This window comes from Enoplosus armatus, chromosome 18 (assembly GCF_043641665.1).
Source record: "Enoplosus armatus isolate fEnoArm2 chromosome 18, fEnoArm2.hap1, whole genome shotgun sequence".
Taxonomy (NCBI): Eukaryota; Metazoa; Chordata; class Actinopteri; order Centrarchiformes; family Enoplosidae; genus Enoplosus; species Enoplosus armatus.
The window spans coordinates 2,411,501-2,432,493 of record NC_092197.1 but is presented as its reverse complement, the minus strand read 5'-3'; the positions used below and the strand labels follow the sequence as shown (position 1 = coordinate 2,432,493).

Below are 20,993 nucleotides of genomic sequence, written 5' to 3'. Positions count from 1 at the left end.
TATTGGTCAAAATCGGATCAAAAATACGGAGCCGCGATTGGCCGTCACTCTCACTCTGTGATTCTATTGGCTGTTCGGGGAAAGAGGTGTACACATCTGTTGGGACAAAAGCTGACAGAAGAAAAAAACCTCAGACACAGACAGTTTATGGACTGTGTATGTCAAACAATACATGTCTTATATATTTGAATGTACAAACAAAAAGTCTGTTAAAACAAAGAACCACTGTAGCTTTACAAAGTGTTCATTTAACAGATGTTTATTTAACTTTTCTATCTTTCCTTATTACAATTTTAGTCCCCCTGGCCTGTCTGTTGTGGACTCAAACTGTATACATAAAGTGTTGTAAACCTGCTAATGACTGTCTCAATAAAGTTCTTTAAAAAAGAAAGAAGAAACAGAGTTTATATTGTTCTGCCATTTTCACAGGTGCAAGTTTCTCTCATCTGTTGTACCGCTGGGTCCTTAGACTTCTAGTATATTTATTAATCACATTTATTTCACTCATTAATCTGCTGTTTATCTTTATAATCCTGTCTGCTGAAATAGAGCAGTGGGCGAGAGTAAACACTGTGATTAAGGTTGATCAAATGAGCCTCATCTGTTGAAGCCCACGGCCAGAATAACCTCTCTGGGGGCCTCGGGGCAATACTTTGCCGTTGGGCCCCTCACCACCTCCCTGCACTGTGTGCATTATTTTGTACTGTATATCTTGTCATCTCCAGGCTACCATGAAGTACAGTGCACACAGCACACTAGAAATGATTATTAATCGATTAGTCGATCAACAAATTGAATCATTTCAGTCATTTTTTAAGCAAAAATTACAAAAGATATGAATATTTTTTGGTTTTCCTCATCGTCTGTGATTGGAGTTACGTAAAATAAACATTTTAAACATTTATCAATCTCTATTGTCTGTGCATTTGGACTTCTCTGCTGGCTTTCTGACTAGTTTTCACACTCTCGCAGCACATGTTGGTGTTACTCAGGTTGTTGGGGAACTGAGGTGCGTCCCGTGCAGTCAGCCTGGATCGTACCTGGAGGGTTATTGTGACAACTAAGATACTAAACATAAGAATCACACTAGTAAAACACACATATTTGGATTTATGTTTTTTATAAAATCATTAATATTTTTCAAACCAGCTGGACCACTCCACAATATTTCCATGTAACCCTTGGCAACTACATGACTACCTCCTGGGGTAAAAGTCTGAGCCGCTATTATGTTATTATGCCCTAAAAATATGTACATGATCCCACCTTTGACAGCTAATACAGGCAACTCTTGACCTGCAAGTTAAAAACAATTAGTTCTGCACAAACAGACTTTTTCCATTCACTTGCCAGTTTTAAGATGAAACAAAATGAACTGCATTATATAGGGGAGTGGGTCGTCCACTGATCACAGGGTTGGCAGTCGTCGTGTCCTTAATACAGCCATTTATCCAGAGTTAGACATTCAGCTACCATGCAAGATGCTGGCCTGACCGTCGGGAGCAACTTGGGGTTCGGTATCTTGCTTCAACATGTGGACACGAGGAATCACGGATTAAACCGCCAATCCTGGGATTAGTAGACGACCTCGAAGATATCACTGACCTCTACAAGCAGCTTTGGTGTAGAAAGTTAGTCACATGAACCATGTCCATGTCCACAGAGCAAAGAGAACGATCCCTGCAGTTTCTTATTTTCACTTACAAGCAGAGGTTGATATACAGGCTGTCTAAAATACACTGAATCACACAATGACACCTATATTGAAAATACAATTTATTACACTGAGTAATAAATACATACAAAGATGCAAGTAACAGCATTTTCCTTTTTTTATACCAAAACCAACCTTCAACACGAATGAACCGATGCATTTGGCACATCTCTGTCCCTCCCTCACTCAGCCATGTGTGTTCTAGGGGTCTGAAAAACAGACCAAATACTATCAAAAAGAAGACGTCTTCTCCATCTACCCCTGTACAAGCCATGCATTGTCTACTATTAACCCACGGGCCCGTTCGCATGCATAAATCAACGTTTTTAAATATGAAATCAAAACTAAGATCCCAAAAGTGGGGCATAAAAACACATGATATCCTCTCGTTTGAATTCCAATGACCCACACACATGATTTAAATGATCCCTCAGCAGTCATGAATTGTGTTATTGTATTTTTTTTTTCTCCATCCTTTGTTCATTTTACTTCCTCTTCTCAAAGGAAATGCCATGCAAGTTATTTTTTTTTTTTTCATGACACGCACGCTGTTAGTTCTTCTTGCAGGGAGGAATGTGTGTGTTCGTAGCTAGGACCTGGCGTTTCTCTCCGTCTCAGCCAAGCATTCACGCACCAACCCTCTGGCATGGATTATTCCTTTGAAGAAAGACAAATACAACTTAGATTAACAAACTCTGAACTACCCACAACACTATATGTTTTACTGTGACTCCTTCTGCACATCATGATTCAGTTACCTCTTTTGAGTCTCTCCATCGCACTCTTACTTCCAGCATATGTGGGCCTGATCTCCTTCCCAAGCTCTTCGATGATGGCCAGCAGCTCTGCATATTTGTTCTGAGGCACTTGGCTGCCACTGGAGCCCTGGAGTTCGAGCAAACAGAAGTAGATAAGCCAGGTTCAACACATCTCACATTGTTTCTTTTGGTATGCGGAAGGCACTCGTAATCCAGAGGACATCACAGTGGGAGAAGAAGAAGAGCAACCTTCAGTTGTAACAAGGGACGCAAAATATTCCTGTGATAACAATCAGAGAGCGAGAGATAATATTTGATTTAATTCACATTTTCCACATGAATTACCGTTAAGAAGCCTTGTACTCAGTTTACTTGTCATGTGGAGTACTACTCAGCAGTGTTGGAAGAAGTATTCAGATCATTTACTTAAGAACTTAAGAACAAATAACACGAGTGAAAATACTCCAATACAAGTAAAAGTCCTGCATTCAAAACCTTACTGAAAGTAAAAGTAAAAGTTGTGATGTTGCAGTAAAATGGTTGCTGTCAGTGTTCACCTCGAATTTGTACTTCAGTCCTTGGGTAAAAGTACTTCCACCACTGCTACTCAGACTATGAAAACAGTAATATAATGACTGTGACTCTGGAGGAGTTTAATGGAAGGTGGCGGGTAATATAAGTATAATACAGTATTCTTTTGTCTCTCTGCTCCTTTCCAATCATGGTATGTGTATTACTCTGCCACAGATTACAGCTTGTGTTTTGTGTTTTGTACGACTTATGCAGACTGTCCCTCTCATCAGGAGACCACTCCTCATCACATCCAGATCTCAGCCATCTTTTCACCACCACCACCACCACCAGTGTAGGGTTGGGGGGGGGGGGGTATCCTATACTAAGGCTTCATTACCCCCTTAAAATATGACTGCGTCACGATGGGGTCGAATCGCCAAAGACTTTCACATTTCTTATCTTTATTAGGCATGTGTCAATAAATAATTGTTCGCTCATTTAAGTCTCTCCTGATTGAATTGCAGTTACCTGTGAGAATCCCAGAGATGGAGGTCCATAGTCACTCAGGAGGGGCCTGTAGGACTGCAACGTGGCCAGGTTAGCTGCTGAGGGAGACTGGAGGTTTCCAACTGTTCAGAAAACACAAGCTGGCATCAGCACCAAATCCACAGTTTACTATGGCTGCAACTAAGATTTGGTCTATGATCATTTTCGTTATCGATTAATCTGACTTAAATGTCTTTATCGTTTAGTCTCTAACTTTTAAGAAAATAGTGAAAAATACCCTTTTACAATCTCCCAGAACCAAAAGCAACATCTTCAAATTGCTCAAAGTAAAAACTCATAATTGAGAAGCTGCAAACTATCTTTGGGTTTTGGACTGTCTTCACTGCATCGGTCTTAAGTAAATTATGATGGACTTTCTTTACTATTTTCTGATATTTTATAGGCCAAACAATCAAGCAATTAATCAAGAAAATAATCAGAAGATTTGTTTGGCCTACTGGACACTTTACCTGGACACTTTATTTTGGTCACTGCACTGTTTGTTATTTATCTTATCTTATTCTTTTACCTTCATATTTTTACATGCTTGTTGTCTGTCAGATTATATGTTATATGTTAAAAAAAATGTAGCACCATCAGACCACGGCAAATTCCTTGTAACGTATGTTACTTGGCAATAAACAGTTTCTGATTCTGATTCTGAAACTGTCAAAACACAGTAAACACAGGTGGTTAAGGAGAAGAGGAAAATTTAAAACGGAATGCTTAATAAATAAATAAAATAAAGACAATGAAAATTGTAGTAGCCTAATCAATTAGTTTCCTTTTCGATCAACAAATTGCTGCAGCTTTAATTAATTAATTAATTACTTAATTAATTAATTAATTAATTATGTTGCTCTAAATAGGTCTAAAAATACTGGAATCAGCCTTTAAAAAAAGAGTTTACTTATAGATTAAGTTGCTAAATTCTCCTAAAAAATGAACGGAGTCTGGTTAGGGGGGTCTTTGTCCTCCACACTCGCTGCTCCCCTGCTGCTTTGTTCGGATGTAATATTCAACCTCCAACACGAGATGTCCTCGAAGAGTCATAAAATAATTCAGAGGCAGATCAATCAGCAGCTCCGACCGAGGAGCATCATGGAGGAAACGGAACAAGGCTGGCTCAAGAAGACACAAGTGATACATTTTTGTCACCGTGTAACGGCACCCACCCGGCGGGACCAGGACCCGGGACGACGGATAATCACGTTTTAGGAACCGTCGCCTTCTCGTTTCACATCCAAACCGTGTTTCTCCGCCGACTGATATCACGGATGGCGCTCTTTTACATTAGTAATAATGGCGGATATGAATTAGCCTAGCTCCCAGGATCTGACCCTATATATATAACTGGACAAAAACTACAGACACGGTCTTTCTCCAGGTATTCTCCGAGACCCCGAATTTAACACTCGATTTAACGGACGGATACTTTGATTTCCCCCCATTTTTTCTCCTTACCCTGGTTCCCAGAAGTTCCCGGAATGTGCTGATGGACATTGGGTTTATAAGACATTCCCAAAGACATTGTAAATTAAAGAAATAAAAATGACCCGAAATTCAGTGAAGCGTCTGTCTCTCACTTTTTGTTTACAACAGCGGCACCGGCAAATATGGCCGTCACTTTATATTGACACCCACTATGCTTTCTAACACTGCTACTATCCATTGCGGGTTATCAAGAAAACGGTTAAAAACGTGATTTCCATCGTAAAGTGACGGAATTCACACACGGTTTCACTCGGTTTGACACACATTTAACGGATTCAGCCCGCGTTCACCGGAAAGTCTACTTTAAACAACTCTTTTTAAAACACTTTTTAAAATCTTTTTTTTTTTTTTTTTTTTTTTTTTAAAGTGTCTGAACATGTGAAGTGTGTTTACGCTTTAGACTCACATTTTTTTTTTAAAGTCTCCTCTTACATTTTTTTCCACCATTTTTAAAAGCTGGTGTTTTAAAAGTAGAAAAAGCAACTTCGTGTATTTAATTTGAGGTTAGACTTCACACTCCAGCAGCTGAGATAAGTGGAGTAAAGGAAAGCTTTTGTTTCAGTTAACTGCTTTCTTATAAAGGAACAAAAAAAAAAAAACAACCCAAGAGCTTGAAGCAGTTTGCAGATACCTGTCTTTGTCTGTGGGGGCGCATCCATTGCTTCGTCTGTATGTGGATCTGTGGAGGTTTTACATTAACAAAGGATCCATGTGGCTCTTCTGCCATTCAAATGAGATGAGCAGTGGTCCCTCTCTGGATGTTCCCACCACATGGGTGGACACACAAGGTCTGGCCCAATCCTGGCCTCCAGTGTCATGACCTGGGACCCCTGTGAGGCAGTGGGATGGTGGGACCCCCCCTCCCACCTCCCACGAAGGACTACATTATAGAGGGTCAACAGTCTCTGACTTTAAGATGTGCTGTCTGGTTTCAACACTTTTAATTTGAAATATTAAGCACAAATACGTGTATTTTAATTAGTTTAATTATAAGATTGGCAAAATACAAGTGGTGGAAGAAGCACTCTGATCATTTACTTAAGTAAAAGTACAAATACTACAAAAAACGCTTGATATGTTTTTAGTTTTAACAGTATTTTTAGTCTGTTTTTCAACACAAACAACAATGGAAACAATACACAGTGACCACAAGAGCCAAACATCTGACTTTATATATATATACATATATATATAGATATATATATATGATGTACATAACACATGACTACTCAAAGAGACAACTGCATACTATATATTTATAGAGTGAAGCAACAAATAAACTATAAATAAGACTTATTAAAAAATATTAAAAATACAATTTCAGCTTCTCAAACGTGAGGATTTGCTGACTTTGCTTTTTTTTTTTAAGACATATTATAGACCAAAGAATCAATCAATTAATAGAGAAACTAATCAGTAGATGAATCGATGATGACAACAGTTGTGATTTGCAGCTCAGACAGAGTTACAGAGTTTGTCCACCAGAGAGCAGCTGATTTTTCAACTGTAAAATGTCTCACTCCGTATGTTAAATTAAAAATCTAAAGGGGTCTGAATCAAGGTTTATGTTGTGTGTTTTTGTTTTAAAAATAATACTATGAGCCAATATATTTGTTATCATTTGTTATCCCAATTATTGATATCAGTATCGGCCTCAAAAACCCCTCCTATAATCTGGATTCAATTTATTATGAAGTTGGATGATCTTTTGAATGTAATTTAGATGGTGCTGCTTTGTTTTTTTATCACTATTATTTTCATTATTATCCTGTTTTCTTTACATATTCATCTCAAGGTCCAAGGAGTGACTCCACTGACATATTGCAATGCCCAGGCTGTTTCCATGGAGACATAGCTGGAGTTAATAAAAAAATATACAATAATATAAAATTAAAATATGACGCATTGTTATAGAATAATCTACAAACAAGTATATAAGTAGTTCAAATCATTTCAATCAACTACAACAGTAAAATACTTACACATTAATGCATCAGTAATAATAGATAAATACTATATATTACAACACTGTCCTGCATTGAGCACTTTTACTTTTAATACTGTAAATACACTTTGTAGCTAAAACATACTTGTACTTAAGTAAAAGTTTCAGTGCAGGACTTTTACTTGTAATGGAGTATTTTTAGCGTGTTTTACTAAGTTAAAATGTTAAGTGACTTTCTATTTCCTAGACATCTTTCAAGGAATCTCTGACAAAAGGGCCTGGAAACTTTGGGAAAATAAAAGAGAATTTATACATATCTCACAGGAACAAGTAGCATGGATGATAATTTGGATTATTTGTCCCAATTCGTGAAACATTTGTATAATTATAAAGACCTCTTATATTTGCCAGTGGGGTTACAATGTGTCTGATGGCAGCATGTAGCTCTGCATTACAATTAAAAGTACTACGAGGTAGAAGTATACCAAGCTTTATTGAGCATTGCACTCATTCATGTACAGGTCATGTTGAATATTTGTACAACTGTCAGTAGTGCAACTCGTGCGATGATTAAAAAGGGGGAGAAAAAAAAAAAAAAAAGTCCTTCAAGTGTTTTAACTTCAGACGAGCCGATCTGCTGCGACACTTTACGGGATCCAAAAATAAAGTTACACAGTCAGCAGCAGTCCGAGCACAAGTCTCAGAAGACGAAATAAAAACATGAGTCGTTGGCTTCTATAATGGAGGACATTCAAGTTTAAAGACGTGACTTCCAATTAGAGAGAAGACCTTTTCAGTGAAGCCTGTCCAACAGACGAGACGTGCTGCACGAAGAATTTATCCTTCTACAAAGTGTACAAAATGCACGTTGGTATGATACAAAGACTTCTTCCTATTTCACTTGTTTTTAAACGCATCAAGAGCAGAAGAGAATACACACTTAATAACAGCAGCTAATCCACAGGTTAAAGATGTGTCTGAGCGTACTGCGGTAGACATCCCGTCTTTAAGGATCGGTTATCAGGACAGCTCATGTATCCAGACTTTGGTCTGTCCCTTCCAGTGCAGGTCTAGTATAATGCAGTACAGGACTGAGGAGGCAGAGGCGTTTGACAGAAGAGGTACACTATTCAACAGAAGCAATCATCCATTTTAATTACAACTCGGCTCAAGAAAGCAGAGGAACTGGAGAGAAGTGTCTGAAACGGGTACTATGAAGATACGAGCTGTAAACACAGCTGACCACAGAGCCACAGAGCAACATTACCGAGAAGAGGTACAAGAGGAGCATTTGAGTTATGGTCATGCATTTCAGATACTTTGTAAAACTCTAAAGATTTTCTTTGTTTAGTTTTTTTTTTTTTTTTTCCAAAGAGGGTCTTTGTATGAGTTTAACCCCTGAGCAGAAGTCCATTTGAAAAAAGCAACAAAATAAAAAAAAGATTTACATCTGAGCAGAGCGCGGTGCTGGAGACTGCTCTGAAACGCTCTTTGTCACAGACATGCATTTCACATTTCTCAGACTTTTTCGGCTGTTTTACTGAATATCATTGTTTCTGTCCAGGCAGGTATCACTGACATCACACCAGACATCATCGAGGTCAAGACCAGAGGTGGTTTTAACCTGCAACACAAACTAAACAAAGAAGGGAGCACAAACTCTTTAGTGTGGAGACACTACGGCTCAACTAAAACGGTAACATCTTCATAAAACACTATTTAACATGGATAAGCAGTAAATTAACATTTAATAGTTTGTAACACTCCAGAATGTAGTTGTAAGTGTTTACTAATATATTTGTCTCCTGTGGAAACCCATAACTGGATGCTGCTGTTGTAATAATATAAAAACGTGTTCAAAGGAGAAGTTATAATTGTTTAAAGTGTCTTTAAATCTGCTGTGCGATATAAACAACTTATTAACGTTTGAATACTGCCTATAAATGCTAAATAGTGTTTCCACTAGTAATGAACACACTATTGTCTGAAAAAGAAAAGCCTGGTTTGTAATTTTTTTACTGTTTCAATATTATCTTTGGGAAACATTCTTACTTTCATGCACTTTTTATAAATAGAAACCAGCAGACAAGCTGACACTAAAACAACCAAATCTTTCACCAGTCACAGTCTTATTAGTGCTTTGTAAAGGTGCCTGACTGCAGTAACTATTTGTACTGATTCAAAGGCACATTTGACAAACTTCTGGTTGTAAAAGGATAAAAGTTCACAATTTTTCTAGTCAGTCTTTTTGTTTGCTTCCCTCCACTGCAGGAATTTTATACTAAAAAGTGTAACTTGATTCTACTAACCTTTGAATACACAAAGGACAGTGGATTGTGTCTCTTGTCACTCAACGTAACGTTTAATGTCCAGTATGAACAGCAGGAATGATTGTGTTCACATGGGCACCTGACTTGGAAAACGGTGAACTTATCCGTGAATGTAACGGGGACAAAGAAAATGATGAAGTTTGAAATAAAACAAAATCAGGGAACTTGGATTAATTTGAGATCCATGTGCAAAACAAAGACAAGAGATGCCAGTGGATTCTGACAACGAGACATTTTGGGCTTTTTGTCTCATGAGCAAACACGGCGACTACAGATCAGGTTTCCTGTAGTTAACTGGACTCATGTTCTGCATCTGGTTTCTGATTCCGTCTCTGTATTAGTGCTGAATAATGTCTGACGAGTGAACTGTTTTCATCATATTTTAATATGGGATTGTAGTTTAGCATTAAATGCCCACTTCTTAATGAATCAAGGTAGTTCTCAGACTCTCAGAGACAAGGTGGTCTTCGTCTCATCCACCAAGAAGAAAAGTCTTTGCTTCATACCAGGTAGTTCGGACTAACACAGCTTAAAGCATGGGTGAGGAGCGGATGACTCAACAGCCACAGGGCGACGTGCCCTCTGGGTTTCAACTCTGCCTCGATCAATATATCACAAATCTTTTCACTCTGAATGTCAGAGGACAAAACTTCACCCGTCAAATCTCTCGAGGTGAAAACAAGAGTCTCTGGAGATTTAAAAAAAAAAAAAGAAAAAAAAGGAAAAACCCTGAAATCTCTTCTGTACAACCACTGCTTTACATCTGAGAATCATCACAGCTTGGTGTGACACCTCGGACCCTCAGAGACAACGGGGGGGCGTGAGGGTGCAGAACAAGGGACAGCGGTCCTGGAGCCTGCAGTGCAGAGATAGAGACTGATGATCCCTTTAGACTGGGATGCAAAACTCGAGGGGTGGAGGCGGGGTTAGCGCCGAGCGGTCCGGCCCAGACTATGTGTTGGGTGCATGACTGAGACTTTGGGGGTGGAGCTGCTGCCGTTTCTGCTGCTCCTGCACAGCGAGCTGCTGGCACTGGTCCGATGTCGAGAGCTTATTAATTAACGCAGACACACAGGTCGCTGGAATGATCAGTCCTGTGAAAGACACAAAAAGGGTTGAGAATGAAGTATGAGCCCGAAAGACATTTAAAGCATATATTAAAAAGCAACGTTTTTTGATATTTGGAGAAATATGCTTCTTCACTCGCGAGAGCTAGAGGAGGAGATTAACACCACTCTCATGTCTGCTCCAGGTAATCCACTGCTCCAAGCCAATATAGTCATAGTCATTTTTCTGTTTAGACATAAAGCTCACAAATTAAGAGATCCAACGTGTTAATTTAGTGAGTTTAAGGCTCGGATTTAGCTGTTAGACTGGCTCTGCTCCCGGTCTTTGTGCTATTTGACAGATAAGTGTGGTATCGATCTTCAGTTTTAATAAATTGTGAGCAATTTGAGTTTGTGGAGAACTTCACTTATTCAAGCAGCCTCATCAGCAAGGACAGTGGGACAAAGGAGGACATCAAGGAACGCCCAGGGACGATGAGGATTTAGAGGTAAGATCGATCTTCTCATCTAACTCTGGGCAAGTAAGCATATTTCCCAAAACATCGAGCTATTCCTTTAAAGCAGCGGCCCTTCAACTCACCAACTATCCTCTGTCCGTCTTCTGTTCGGAGACGGACAATCTGCACCTTCACGTTGTTTCCACTGACTGGGGTGAGCACCACCTCCACCTCGTTCCACACGCTGAGCACCGAGCCACACAGAACGTAGTACGTCCTGCACCGAAGACCAACTTCACACTGTAGACCCACCGATGCTTTCTTACAGTTACCCCGCCTGAGGGCAGAACGACGCACCAACAACAGGGTTTACAACAGAAGACGGAAGCAAACATGCTTGTTGCACTGACGTATATTAACAGTGAGGCTTAAAGTTTAGCTTTACAGGATAAGTCTGGTGATATTCTACATTTTTGTTATTGTCAACAAATCCCATGAAAAGACTAAATCCAAGTGTTTCAGTAAGAAAAATAAAGACTGAAGCTTTAACAGATCTAAAGTGCACATACCAATATGCATGAGAGCAGATTTTTGCAGAGGACTTGTACTGGTCCGTCCAGTGCTCCTTGGCGTCTTCTGACAAAACCTACCAGGGCAAGAAAAAAAACAAACCATGATCCACCACATGAAGCTTAACGTGTTCTTCTCACTGTAATGTTAATAAAGGAACTCTGTGAGACCTTTTTAAACTTCTTCTTGATGTCTGTGTACGTCTCCAGTTTGAGCTGTCTGCCGGTGTTCGGCCTGTACACCAGGAACAGCCTCTTCTTGGTGTTCACCTCTTTGACCAGTATGGCTGTTTTTCTGTTGTTCCTCATCTGAAAACGAAATACATGCTGTAGTTTAAAAAAAAAGGGAACTTAAACATGGGCAGCACTACTCACCCTGGAGCTGCCGGAGTCTGAGAGATTTTAATTTCAACTTGGGCTACAATGCTATATCAGAATACCTGCATCGCACACTGGGAATGTCAGGTTTGAAAGATGTGGGTATATACCAGTCAGAAAGAGTTGGATTATGGGAAATGTAGGCTTTTTTTTGGAGTCAGACCCATACTAGAGACTAAAAATCAAGATCTCTCTGCTTCTGCTGCACCAATTTTGACAATTAAAACAAAAGTCTGTCACTTGCATGTCCCCAAACATTATGGAAGTTAATTTCTGGAGTTTAAAATGACATGGATGACATGTTAGAGGTTGGCAGCAACACTCGAATAACAATAAAATCTGAGGTATGTATACTGAGAACACAGGAGTTTATTCTTTGCTAAGTTATCAAATCACTCAATGCTGGCAGATGTGTTTCTGTTATTGTTGTATGTGAACATCAATGGGCTTCCTGTATGCAGCAGGAAGATCTTCATACATTTTTGTGCCACCAATACAGATAGTCACGATGCAAATTTAGCTGCTATCAAATGTGGAGATAAAATCCTATTCACTACTACTAAAAAAAGGTTAAATCAGCCTATGCTACAAAGTCGTCCTAGTCAGTCTAAAAGGTTGGGGCGAGACTCAACCCTCCCGTACCTGCACATAGAAGCCATCATCTGGTCCGTTCTGTTCTGCCCAAGCATGCGTGGCTTCCTCCCAGGACATTCCCCTCTCCACACTCACCTGCGAAAAGAGACACACGCATACAAAAATCAGGCAACGTTACTGCGATCGAGCCACATCCTGGAGAGGGGAGGGAGGTCTGGATGGCGTATAAATAGACATGGACATACAGTGTAGAGTTCCACATGTCCTGATGTGGTGTAGCCCGGTGTTAGGAATTTCCTGCAGTCTACCTTCTTCACCTTCTCATCACCAGAGCCCAGATCTAATAAAGGACAGGGAGAGAGAAAGATTTTTTACAGACATTTGATACCTTTCAGATCCAATAAAGCACTGAAATCCAACCTTTGAAAGTGCTTTGAACAATTCAACATAGTAAAAAAAAAAGTCTTCTGTTTTGCTTCTGTATTTGTGAAGATAATGACCACCTTACCAAGAATGCCCATGTCATATCTGCCATTCTTCTTGGCTTCTTGAATAACTGCTCCCAATGTGTCTGAAAAGTACTGGAACAAAGCATTTTGCTGGTGGACCTCCATGCCCAAAATGCGGTTCAGGAACTTCCCGATGTTGTTGTAGTCTGTAGCAGTGACAGAGCATGTGCATTACATTGATGTGAAAGTTACACAAAACTGTACGTGCAAGTGACACTTAACAGCGGGAATAGTTTCAATGTCATTCATTTGTTTAAAATCACCTTTGTCCAATGACATTGTGCCAGATCTGTCCTCCACATTTATGAGGCCCACACCTATTAATCCACTCTGAATTTCTACAGGAGAAAAATACGGTTGTTAGTCAGAGCCACAGAAATCAATAAGGTATGCAATAATGACACCGACATATATGGTGTTAACCACAATAAACCAATTGTGGGGATGTTAGACTGAAGGGGAAATAAATCCCTTGCCTTGTTTGGAATAGCATATAATATATATACCTTTGAAGAAATCTCCTTTAAAGTCAGAGGGTGGAGACACTAACGGAGAATCGAGCTTTACGATCGACTTCATCACAATTTCCAGAGCGTTCCTGCCGTACTGTAGCAAAGATAAACGTGAGTGAGTCGCTGAGAAATAAAGACAACGATAAAAACTCCTGAGATAAATGCTTGATGTGCTTACTTTGTTGTCAAAATTAAACCTGCTGAGATCTCGAGTTTCTGTTGCTCTTCTGTCTCCGTGAGTGAGAGCTCCCTGTTACAAAGATTTAACACATACATTTAATAGTTCATATGAATGTTAAACTTCCCTTAAAAACCTTCTCACAAACAAAAAAAAGGTACACGTTCAATTAGTCCTTACCAGGCTTTCTAGTCTTTTGGCAACAATGGATGCAAATCTCTGCTCTCCTGCAAGCTCCGATATGAGGAAGACATATTCTGGAGCGGTGACCTGGTTTGACCTGTGAGTTCTCCCTGTGTCCAAACAAACAATACAGCAGACAGTTTGGTACAGGAGTATTTCATATGTAATACATGAAAGAAGTCCAACTTTTCAAGCTCAAACTGGCCCTTAATCAGGCACAGGAGGATCAATCTTGAATAATTGGCATTAGGGTTGGGTATGCCTTCACAGTGAGGGTTAATATCTACTGACCGAACTGCTGTATAGCTCTGTCTGCGCTCCACGGCAGCTCTAGTGTCATGTGGACTCTCCGCCGCTGGTTCTTCACTCGCCGATCGGCCTGCAGGGAAATACCTGAGCTGGCAGCTTCTGAGATGATGGCAATGTTCTGAGGGAAAAGAAAGACAATTAATAATGTTAATATCACAAGCAAATTATTTATAGCCAAGTTAATACAGTTCAGTAACACTGGGGGACACAGTAACAGATTATGAGCAGAGCAAATATGTTTGTTACAACTAAAAAGGTGCATTCACTCTGAACCGGTTTTGTTCAGTTCAAACAAACTCTACTACTAAACAAACTCTTCGCTTCATCTGGGCTGCTGTGAAAACTGTCACTCGAACTCTGGTGAGGACTCAACAACCGGACTGAGACCTGAGAAGCTGCTGCCAAGCGGACTCTGGTGATATTAGTATGTTGTGTGAAGGCAAAGCAGCCCAACCACAGGGTTTTGTAATTGTAGTAGATGAAACATTAAAACGTTTATTAAATCCATCTTCTGATCATGAACTCTGCAGGAAGTGATCTCTACACGATGTAAACAACGGATATATTTCTGCGAATCATTTGTAACAGTGGTAACAAGTATGTGATTCAGCACGTGAAAGCATTCACCCCGATTTATCAGAAACTGAGCCAGAACAGGCGAGTTAGGCTTGTGTTTTATTGTATTTTGGCAGTTTTGCATTAACAAGTGAAAATGAAATGACTTGTCAGAACTTCCCCCTCAGAAAATCCCCCTGATGATGTAGGATGACATCACCTAAACCTCTTGTTTCTGGGTTTTTTCTTGGTCCAAACCATGTGGACCTGACACTTTGAGTTTTGAACATGAACAACAACAGCTTTGCATTTACCTTCTCTCCATCCATGAACCTCTGCTTCTCTGTGAGATTGAGGATTTCCACCGGGACATCCAGCTCGGAGCGAGATTCATAGGTGATGCTGCCGTCGTCATTACTGACCACGCGACCTTTGCGGCCAGTCATCTGAAGCACAGTTGAAGAAACCGTAACGCGAGTTAAGATACAAACCAAATACTGACTCAGCTTTAAAAAACAAACTACGACAAAAAAAGAAGAAATACTTGAGGCCAACCACAAATGTTTTTATACCTCAGCTACGTTGTCGGGTCCTCCCAGTTCATCTATTAGCTCGTCCAGAGTGTTGGGAGGTAGATTCTCAGCCAGCTCCTCAAGTTTTTCCAGCAGATCTCTCTTCATTTTCTGGGCAAGTTCCACTGCGTCCTGACTTGTTACGCAGCCGTCCTGACTCTCTGCCTTGACTTATAACCAAGCAAAAAACAAGGCGTTCATTAACCCTCAGAAGGCTAAATCAGAGTGCAATGATTCTGCTGTGTCATGTGGTTACTTGCTTACCTGTGGCAGGTGTGCTGGGGGGGTTAATGGGGGCAGTGAAAGCAGGCCTGGTGGAGCCCAGCCCAGAGGCTAACAAGGCACTTTGAATGGAGTCTGGATCAATACTCTTCCTTCTCTTTTTCTTCTTCTTCTCTTTCCCTTTCTTTGGTTCCTTTCTGATGAGCCACGGATCTAATGCAGAGTAAGGCATAACGTTGGCCGTGAGCACTGAATTGTACACAAAACGCCTGAATTAAACTCCACAACCTCCTCAGAAGTCTCACCATCTTCATCGTCGTCGTCAGACTCGTCTCTGAATGGATTGAAATCATCGTCCTCGTCGGCTGAGCTGACGGATTTGAAGCTGTCGTCGCTGTCTTTACCAGACTCTCTGTCCGACTCCTCTGACTGGCTCTCGTCCGAGCTGGTACCTGACAAACCACCGTGCTTGCGAGGCTTCTTTTTCTGCTGCTTCTTGACCTCTGAACCTGGAGAGGTGATCAGAGAATGATGTTTTTAGAAATCTCAGATTCAGTGTTAGTCAGTTATATTTATTCAGCATTAGCTTAAAATCTCGATTACCTTTCCTTTTCTTGCCCTTCTGTTCTGGTTGTGCTGCAGCGTCACTGGGAGAGGGGGTCTTCTTAGCCGAGAGGTCGATACCTAGCAGACTATAAAGCTTCTGTCTGTCAGGAGCCGGAAAGTGCTTCTCAATCAGGGACTGCAGCACACCTCTACAACAAAAACACATTTCATTACAGCGACATACAAACATTATACCTGTTTAAATGTTCTGAGGAAAGTCATCTTTAGTCAGTCCGTACTTTGCAGTTGACACAAAGTCATTGAGCTCTCCTCCTCCCTCCTCCAAGGCCTCGAGTGTTCTTGCTTCTCCAGTGGACTGAAGACCTATCACCACACACTGCACAGGGAACAGCTGGTCAGTATTTTATACACTGAGGATATCACCACCAGAGAACTTAACGTTAGAGCAGGTAGCACAACAAAGCATTGACTAGCGTTTGTCTAGCAAAATATCTTGTTTGGAGGGTTGAATATCTTTGACTAATAAATCGGAGCCTCTGTAGTCTTTTTTTTCCCAGGTGGTTGTACACATTTGTGCCATTACATATGCTTGTAAAGTAATCTTAATTCACTTAATTGTGCAGCACCAAGTACCTTCACATTCAAGAGCTGTCTCACCTTTCCATTTTGGACCTCCTCTCTGGCCAGCTGGACCACCCTGCGGACTTTGGAGGCAATGCAGAGGTATTTGAAGAACCTCTGGTGAGCAGACCAGAACTGGCCCCACATGGACTTCTTCATGCGTTGCTCTGCATCCATCAGGTTCGCAGCCTGCTGGAACTTCTCGCGTGCACTCACCCACTGGGAAAAGCAGGACAGCATAATGAAATTTATTTATTAACTGCAAACGAAAATAAAAGAATGACAGCAACATGCTTTAAAATGCATTTCTATACGCTTTTATTTTAATGTGCTTACCAGCCTCACTGATTTGTTGTACATGTGGATGTATTTCTGAGTCAGGGGGACCTCCTCAATCTTAAATGTCACACCTGTGAAACTCAACTGCCTTGCAATATACATCCCCCTCAGTTTCATGTCCATAGCGACTATCTCCATGGCGCCAACACCTCTGAAATGTAGAAGAAAGAAAAACATACATGTAGGACATTTGTTTGTTTTTTATTTGCCGTCGTCTGCAAAAAGAGAAACGTACCTGCGCTCAACAGCTTGGATAAAGTTGCCAAACTCTCTGAAAGGTGTTTTGTGCCCCCAGATGCCCAGCCGATTCATGTAGGCCATATTTCGTGGTTCAGAGGCACCTACAAAGAAAAAGTAAATTTTCAGCATTTACAGTGTTTGCACCTTCACCTGAGTTTAGACTGCTAAAAAAAAAGGCACATTGTATTTGATTATGTCTACTAACCTGTAGCACTTGCATAAACAACACGAGCCTTGGGGAGTTTGTTCTGCAGCTCCAACACTGCAAGCCCAGTTTTTGTAGGTTTGGATGATCCAATGGGACACACGTTTTTGGCTTTGTGACACTCGTCATAGACGATCTAGAGACATTTGGTTAAGGTGAATTCTGTTTTGCACACATGAAAAAAATATAACAAAGTGGTTATTATTTCTTGAGAACATCTATTCCACTAACTGATGGCCCCTTAGAAAGGATACGACTCCGTCGAAGTCCTCCCCACACCAGTGGAGGAGCTGTTGAAATCTGGTCTTGTACTTCCCTCCTGATTGGCTCTCTCCTATCAAGGAAGAGTAGGTGGCGAATATCACACCTTTCTTCACACTCCCATTGTGTTTTGAGGAGATTTTGCCATATTTGAACTGAAAATATAAAAGTGAAATTGAGTCACACTCTGATGACACACAGATGGAAACAGTGTGAAGTGAAGGCTTCATAATGTCATAAAGCATCTTACCTTGTTCAGTGAGTGAACCTGGATGTTTTTGGCTCCTATATCCCTTAAATCCCTTTCAGCATCATACTTCAAGTCATTTGAGACACTAAACCTGAACAAAAGAGGAGAGTATATAAATAGAGGTAATACAGAGGAGGTAAAGGCAACACTTTAATTCCCTGTGTTAAAATATAATAAAGAGTTTTGGGGTATTTACCACAGTGATCTCTTCCTGCCTAAAAGGTAATTCTCATAGATGATCCCTGCAATGGTCCGGCCTTTACCCACACCAGCTCCATCACCAATCAAATAGGCAGCTCGGTCACCGCTGGGGAGGAATGTCTCATGTTGCTGTGGTACAAACAAGGGACAAGAAATGCACAATTTAAACTGCCTTTCAAACAAGTCACAAAACCATTATTTATCATTTTGATTTAGTCTCACTCTTTTGAGGAAAATGTTTTTGGTTTTAGTAACATTTTAGTCATTTGGTTTGTTAGTTTTAGTCTAGTTTCAGTCACCTTTGGACAATACATTTTATTTACAGAACACTTTTCTGACGATACCCAAAGACACTTTACATGACAAATTAAATCAGTAAAAAAGAACCTAGAAACTTGCAGAGCAGCTCGGGACATATAATCAATTAAAAGCAGCTTTAAAAAAGATGAATGTTTAAAATAGTTTAGTTGTTTTAGTTGACAAAAACTAACACATTTAGTCCGTTTTTTTAATTCAGTTTAACTCTCGTTTTCTTTGTAAAAAAACAAACAAAAAACAAGTTGTCAACACATAATTTTCGCTGTCATTTTAGAGCGTTTACCTGAGCTGCATATGTGACCGCTTCCAGCTGCAGAGCAGACAGACAGCCCCGATCAATGGTTTCTTCTGGGATGGACACTCTGTACCACACATCTGGAGGGTTGACACTGGACAGGGAACTGGTCTCCACCACAGGATCCGGATGCCGCAGGCCAATCTTTACTGCAGTGACAAACTGACTGATGAGTGGATCAATCAATTAACAGTAACTGGCTGTGTTTTGTTTGATTTGATTGAGTGTCATACTTACATTTCATTGGCATGTACTCCGCATAAGTCTCTGCATGACCCAACTCTTCTTCCTCTTCCTCCTCAGGCTCATCCTCCTCCTTCATCCCCGGGGGTTTCTGTAGACAAAGATTAGCATAAGAAGACACTCAGTTCTCATGATATTATTCTGCTTTTAAGCATCTCCTAAACTTAACTTTTAACACTAACTTGCCAATGGTGCCTTTAAAACACCAACACACTCAACGTATTCCTAAAACAAGGTTATAAAATTACCAGAGAATGTGAGAAGTTTTGCAGTTTTATGTTGTCATTAATCCAGATCCTGGCAGCATCTTTACCCAACACGTCCTTCTTGATTCCATTGTTCGCTTCACCTGAAACACCAAAAAGAGACCACAGGTGTTACTTAAACAGTTCAAGTTTCCCAAGTAATGACAAATGTTAATTTCAAAGTATTACAATTTCAAGGGGACTGCCGAATCCCAGATTGGGTATTCCACCATCTCATAATTTAGCAAATGCCACAGTGCATTTAGATTTCTCCTTTCTTTTTTGTCCCCTTTTGCTGAGGGGTAAACAGAGAAAGTTGGTTGGTTTCAGCATTCAAGACGTCTTTTGGATTCTTCAAACTCTACAGCTTTCAGCTGGATCTCATATCTTGCTCTATGGTCCTTATAACCTCTTTAAATATCTTATAAGTCTTTTCAAATGGGGATGATTAAAACCATACATAACAGCCGTTTGCCAAGTATTGATCAAAATGTAAAGATATTGTACAACTTCCCCCCGGGGATCAATAGAGTATTTCTGATTCTGATATTGATATTGTCAGCCCTAATGGGTAATTTCACATTTAAATAACATTAAACATTAAATAACTGACCTGATAAATTACCTGTTGCTGTTGCTGTCGCTACTGGTGTAGCGATGTCAGGCGGAGGCTTTAGCTTCATGAGCTCCATCAGACTGTTGGCCTTTAGACCGGTGCCCTTCACATTGCCGGTCCTAAGGAGGTCTTTTAACTGAATCTGCTATAGAAAGAAAAGAGAATGTATGATCAGCATAACCAGAAGAAATGCTTTTCTCTGTGCTGTTCTGTCAGATTTTTCCATTTTGAGCATAAAAAAAGAATAAGGTTTTCACAAACGTACCTGATCTCTGTTAGAAGGCACTACTGTGGACGCTGAAGAAGGGATACTTGTGGAGGAGGGGGTCGAAGAACCTCGCAGGGCTGAATTAGCAACATGGACCACCTTGGTGACAGTTATGGTATGTTTGATATTGTTTGTGGCTGATTGTTTGGTCACAGTAGCTCCTAGTGACGGCAACTGATTCAGCTGATTTAAGACAAACGTGGTGGTTGATGGCTGAGGTTTGTGCTGTTGGAGACAAAGTGGGTTTTAATACATATCACAAAACAAAACATCAGCTGCAACATAACATTGTGTCTTCAATAATTAATTAAGGGAACATAATGTTCTGTAACCTCACCCTGATAGTAACTATAGGGACTGGAGCTGGAGGCTCAGTTCGAGCAACGTCCACTGACTCTGTCCCCACACCAACATCCAGGGCATTGATGGAGATAGACTGGAGAAGGACCAGAAATCAGAACAGTAACATATAGTTATGTAAATATTAATAAATCACTTCTACTATATAAGAACAAAAACTAAAGACAATCTTACTTGCTGGGTTGTAGAGGGCTGTGCAACATCCTGAGAATCAACATCAAATAGGCCAATATCATTTGGGCAAATGCCACTCTCACTCAGGGCAGCGAGAAGTAAATCCTGTCCGGGATCCATCTGCAAGACAAACGTTTATATCCCTCTGTTAGCATCTTTCATGTACAGTGCAGACAATATTTGGATACAACTAAAATAAAAATGTTTAGGAGATAAAACAATAAGTGGATTAATCGGATAGTTGATCAACAGGAAAAATTGATTGTACATTAAATGTTTGGCTATAATTTCAAACAAAAATGTCAAAAATCTGCAGGTTCCAGCCTCTCAAATGTGAAGATTTCCATCTTAAATTTATTGTATATGATAGCAAATTAAACATCCCATAAAATAAAGAAATGTGAA

The 20,993-nt window shown here is 40.2% G+C and overlaps 2 protein-coding genes across 4 annotated transcripts; both read right to left on the bottom strand.

Annotated features, from left to right (window-relative positions):
- Positions 1–1,763: 1,763 nt before the first annotated feature.
- On the bottom strand, positions 1,764–5,108 carry LOC139301424 (cyclin-dependent kinase 2-associated protein 1). Of its 2 annotated transcripts, none has more exons than XM_070924818.1 (4): positions 4,996–5,108; positions 3,514–3,614; positions 2,473–2,599; positions 1,764–2,371 (listed from the first exon to the last, which is right to left on the bottom strand). In XM_070924818.1, exons 1-4 carry the CDS (start codon positions 5,060–5,062, stop codon positions 2,304–2,306), a joined length of 363 nt encoding a protein of 120 aa, XP_070780919.1. In that variant the 5' UTR covers positions 5,063–5,108; the 3' UTR covers positions 1,764–2,303. The 2 variants fall into 2 exon arrangements, with proteins under 2 accessions (XP_070780919.1, XP_070780920.1); XM_070924819.1 differs by having other exon boundaries at positions 3,514–3,590; positions 4,996–5,102.
- Positions 5,109–9,611: 4,503 nt separating this feature from the next.
- Positions 9,612–20,708, bottom strand: sbno1 (strawberry notch homolog 1 (Drosophila)). Of its 2 annotated transcripts, none has more exons than XM_070924279.1 (32): positions 20,589–20,708; positions 20,392–20,490; positions 20,052–20,279; positions 19,796–19,928; positions 19,174–19,274; positions 18,920–19,016; positions 18,671–18,831; positions 18,065–18,198; positions 17,869–17,959; positions 17,612–17,773; positions 17,358–17,493; positions 17,148–17,253; positions 16,910–17,063; positions 16,610–16,792; positions 16,231–16,328; positions 15,989–16,140; positions 15,691–15,894; positions 15,420–15,598; positions 15,164–15,328; positions 14,906–15,037; positions 14,019–14,154; positions 13,725–13,837; positions 13,545–13,616; positions 13,361–13,460; positions 13,118–13,192; positions 12,854–13,000; positions 12,591–12,685; positions 12,394–12,480; positions 11,545–11,682; positions 11,374–11,450; positions 10,948–11,141; positions 9,612–10,394 (listed from the first exon to the last, which is right to left on the bottom strand). In XM_070924279.1, exons 1-32 carry the CDS (start codon positions 20,706–20,708, stop codon positions 10,252–10,254), a joined length of 4,212 nt encoding a protein of 1,403 aa, XP_070780380.1. In that variant the 3' UTR covers positions 9,612–10,251. The 2 variants fall into 2 exon arrangements, with proteins under 2 accessions (XP_070780380.1, XP_070780379.1); XM_070924278.1 differs by having other exon boundaries at positions 15,164–15,333; positions 15,428–15,598; positions 19,174–19,268.
- Positions 20,709–20,993: the final 285 nt, after the last annotated feature.

Excerpts from the sequence above, each read along its gene's own strand:
- LOC139301424 (XM_070924818.1), bottom strand. The coding sequence starts at position 5,062 with ATGTCTTTGGGAATGTCTTATAAACCCAATGTCCATCAGCACATTCCG. Across the intron at positions 3,615-4,995 it reads GGGAACTTCTGGGAACCAGG|TTGGAAACCTCCAGTCTCCC; the intron begins GTAAGGAGAAAA and ends TTTTCTGAACAG. Across the intron at positions 2,372-2,472 it reads GATGGAGAGACTCAAAAGAG|GAATAATCCATGCCAGAGGG; the intron begins GTAACTGAATCA and ends CTTTCTTCAAAG.
- sbno1 (XM_070924279.1), bottom strand. The coding sequence starts at position 20,708 with ATGGATCCCGGACAGGATTTACTTCTCGCTGCCCTGAGTGAGAGTGGC. Across the intron at positions 17,960-18,064 it reads GGCAGGAAGAGATCACTGTG|GTTTAGTGTCTCAAATGACT; the intron begins GTAAATACCCCA and ends TCTTTTGTTCAG. Across the intron at positions 15,329-15,419 it reads CACCTGCCACAGGTAAGCAA|GCAGAGAGTCAGGACGGCTG; the intron begins GTAACCACATGA and ends TTATAAGTCAAG.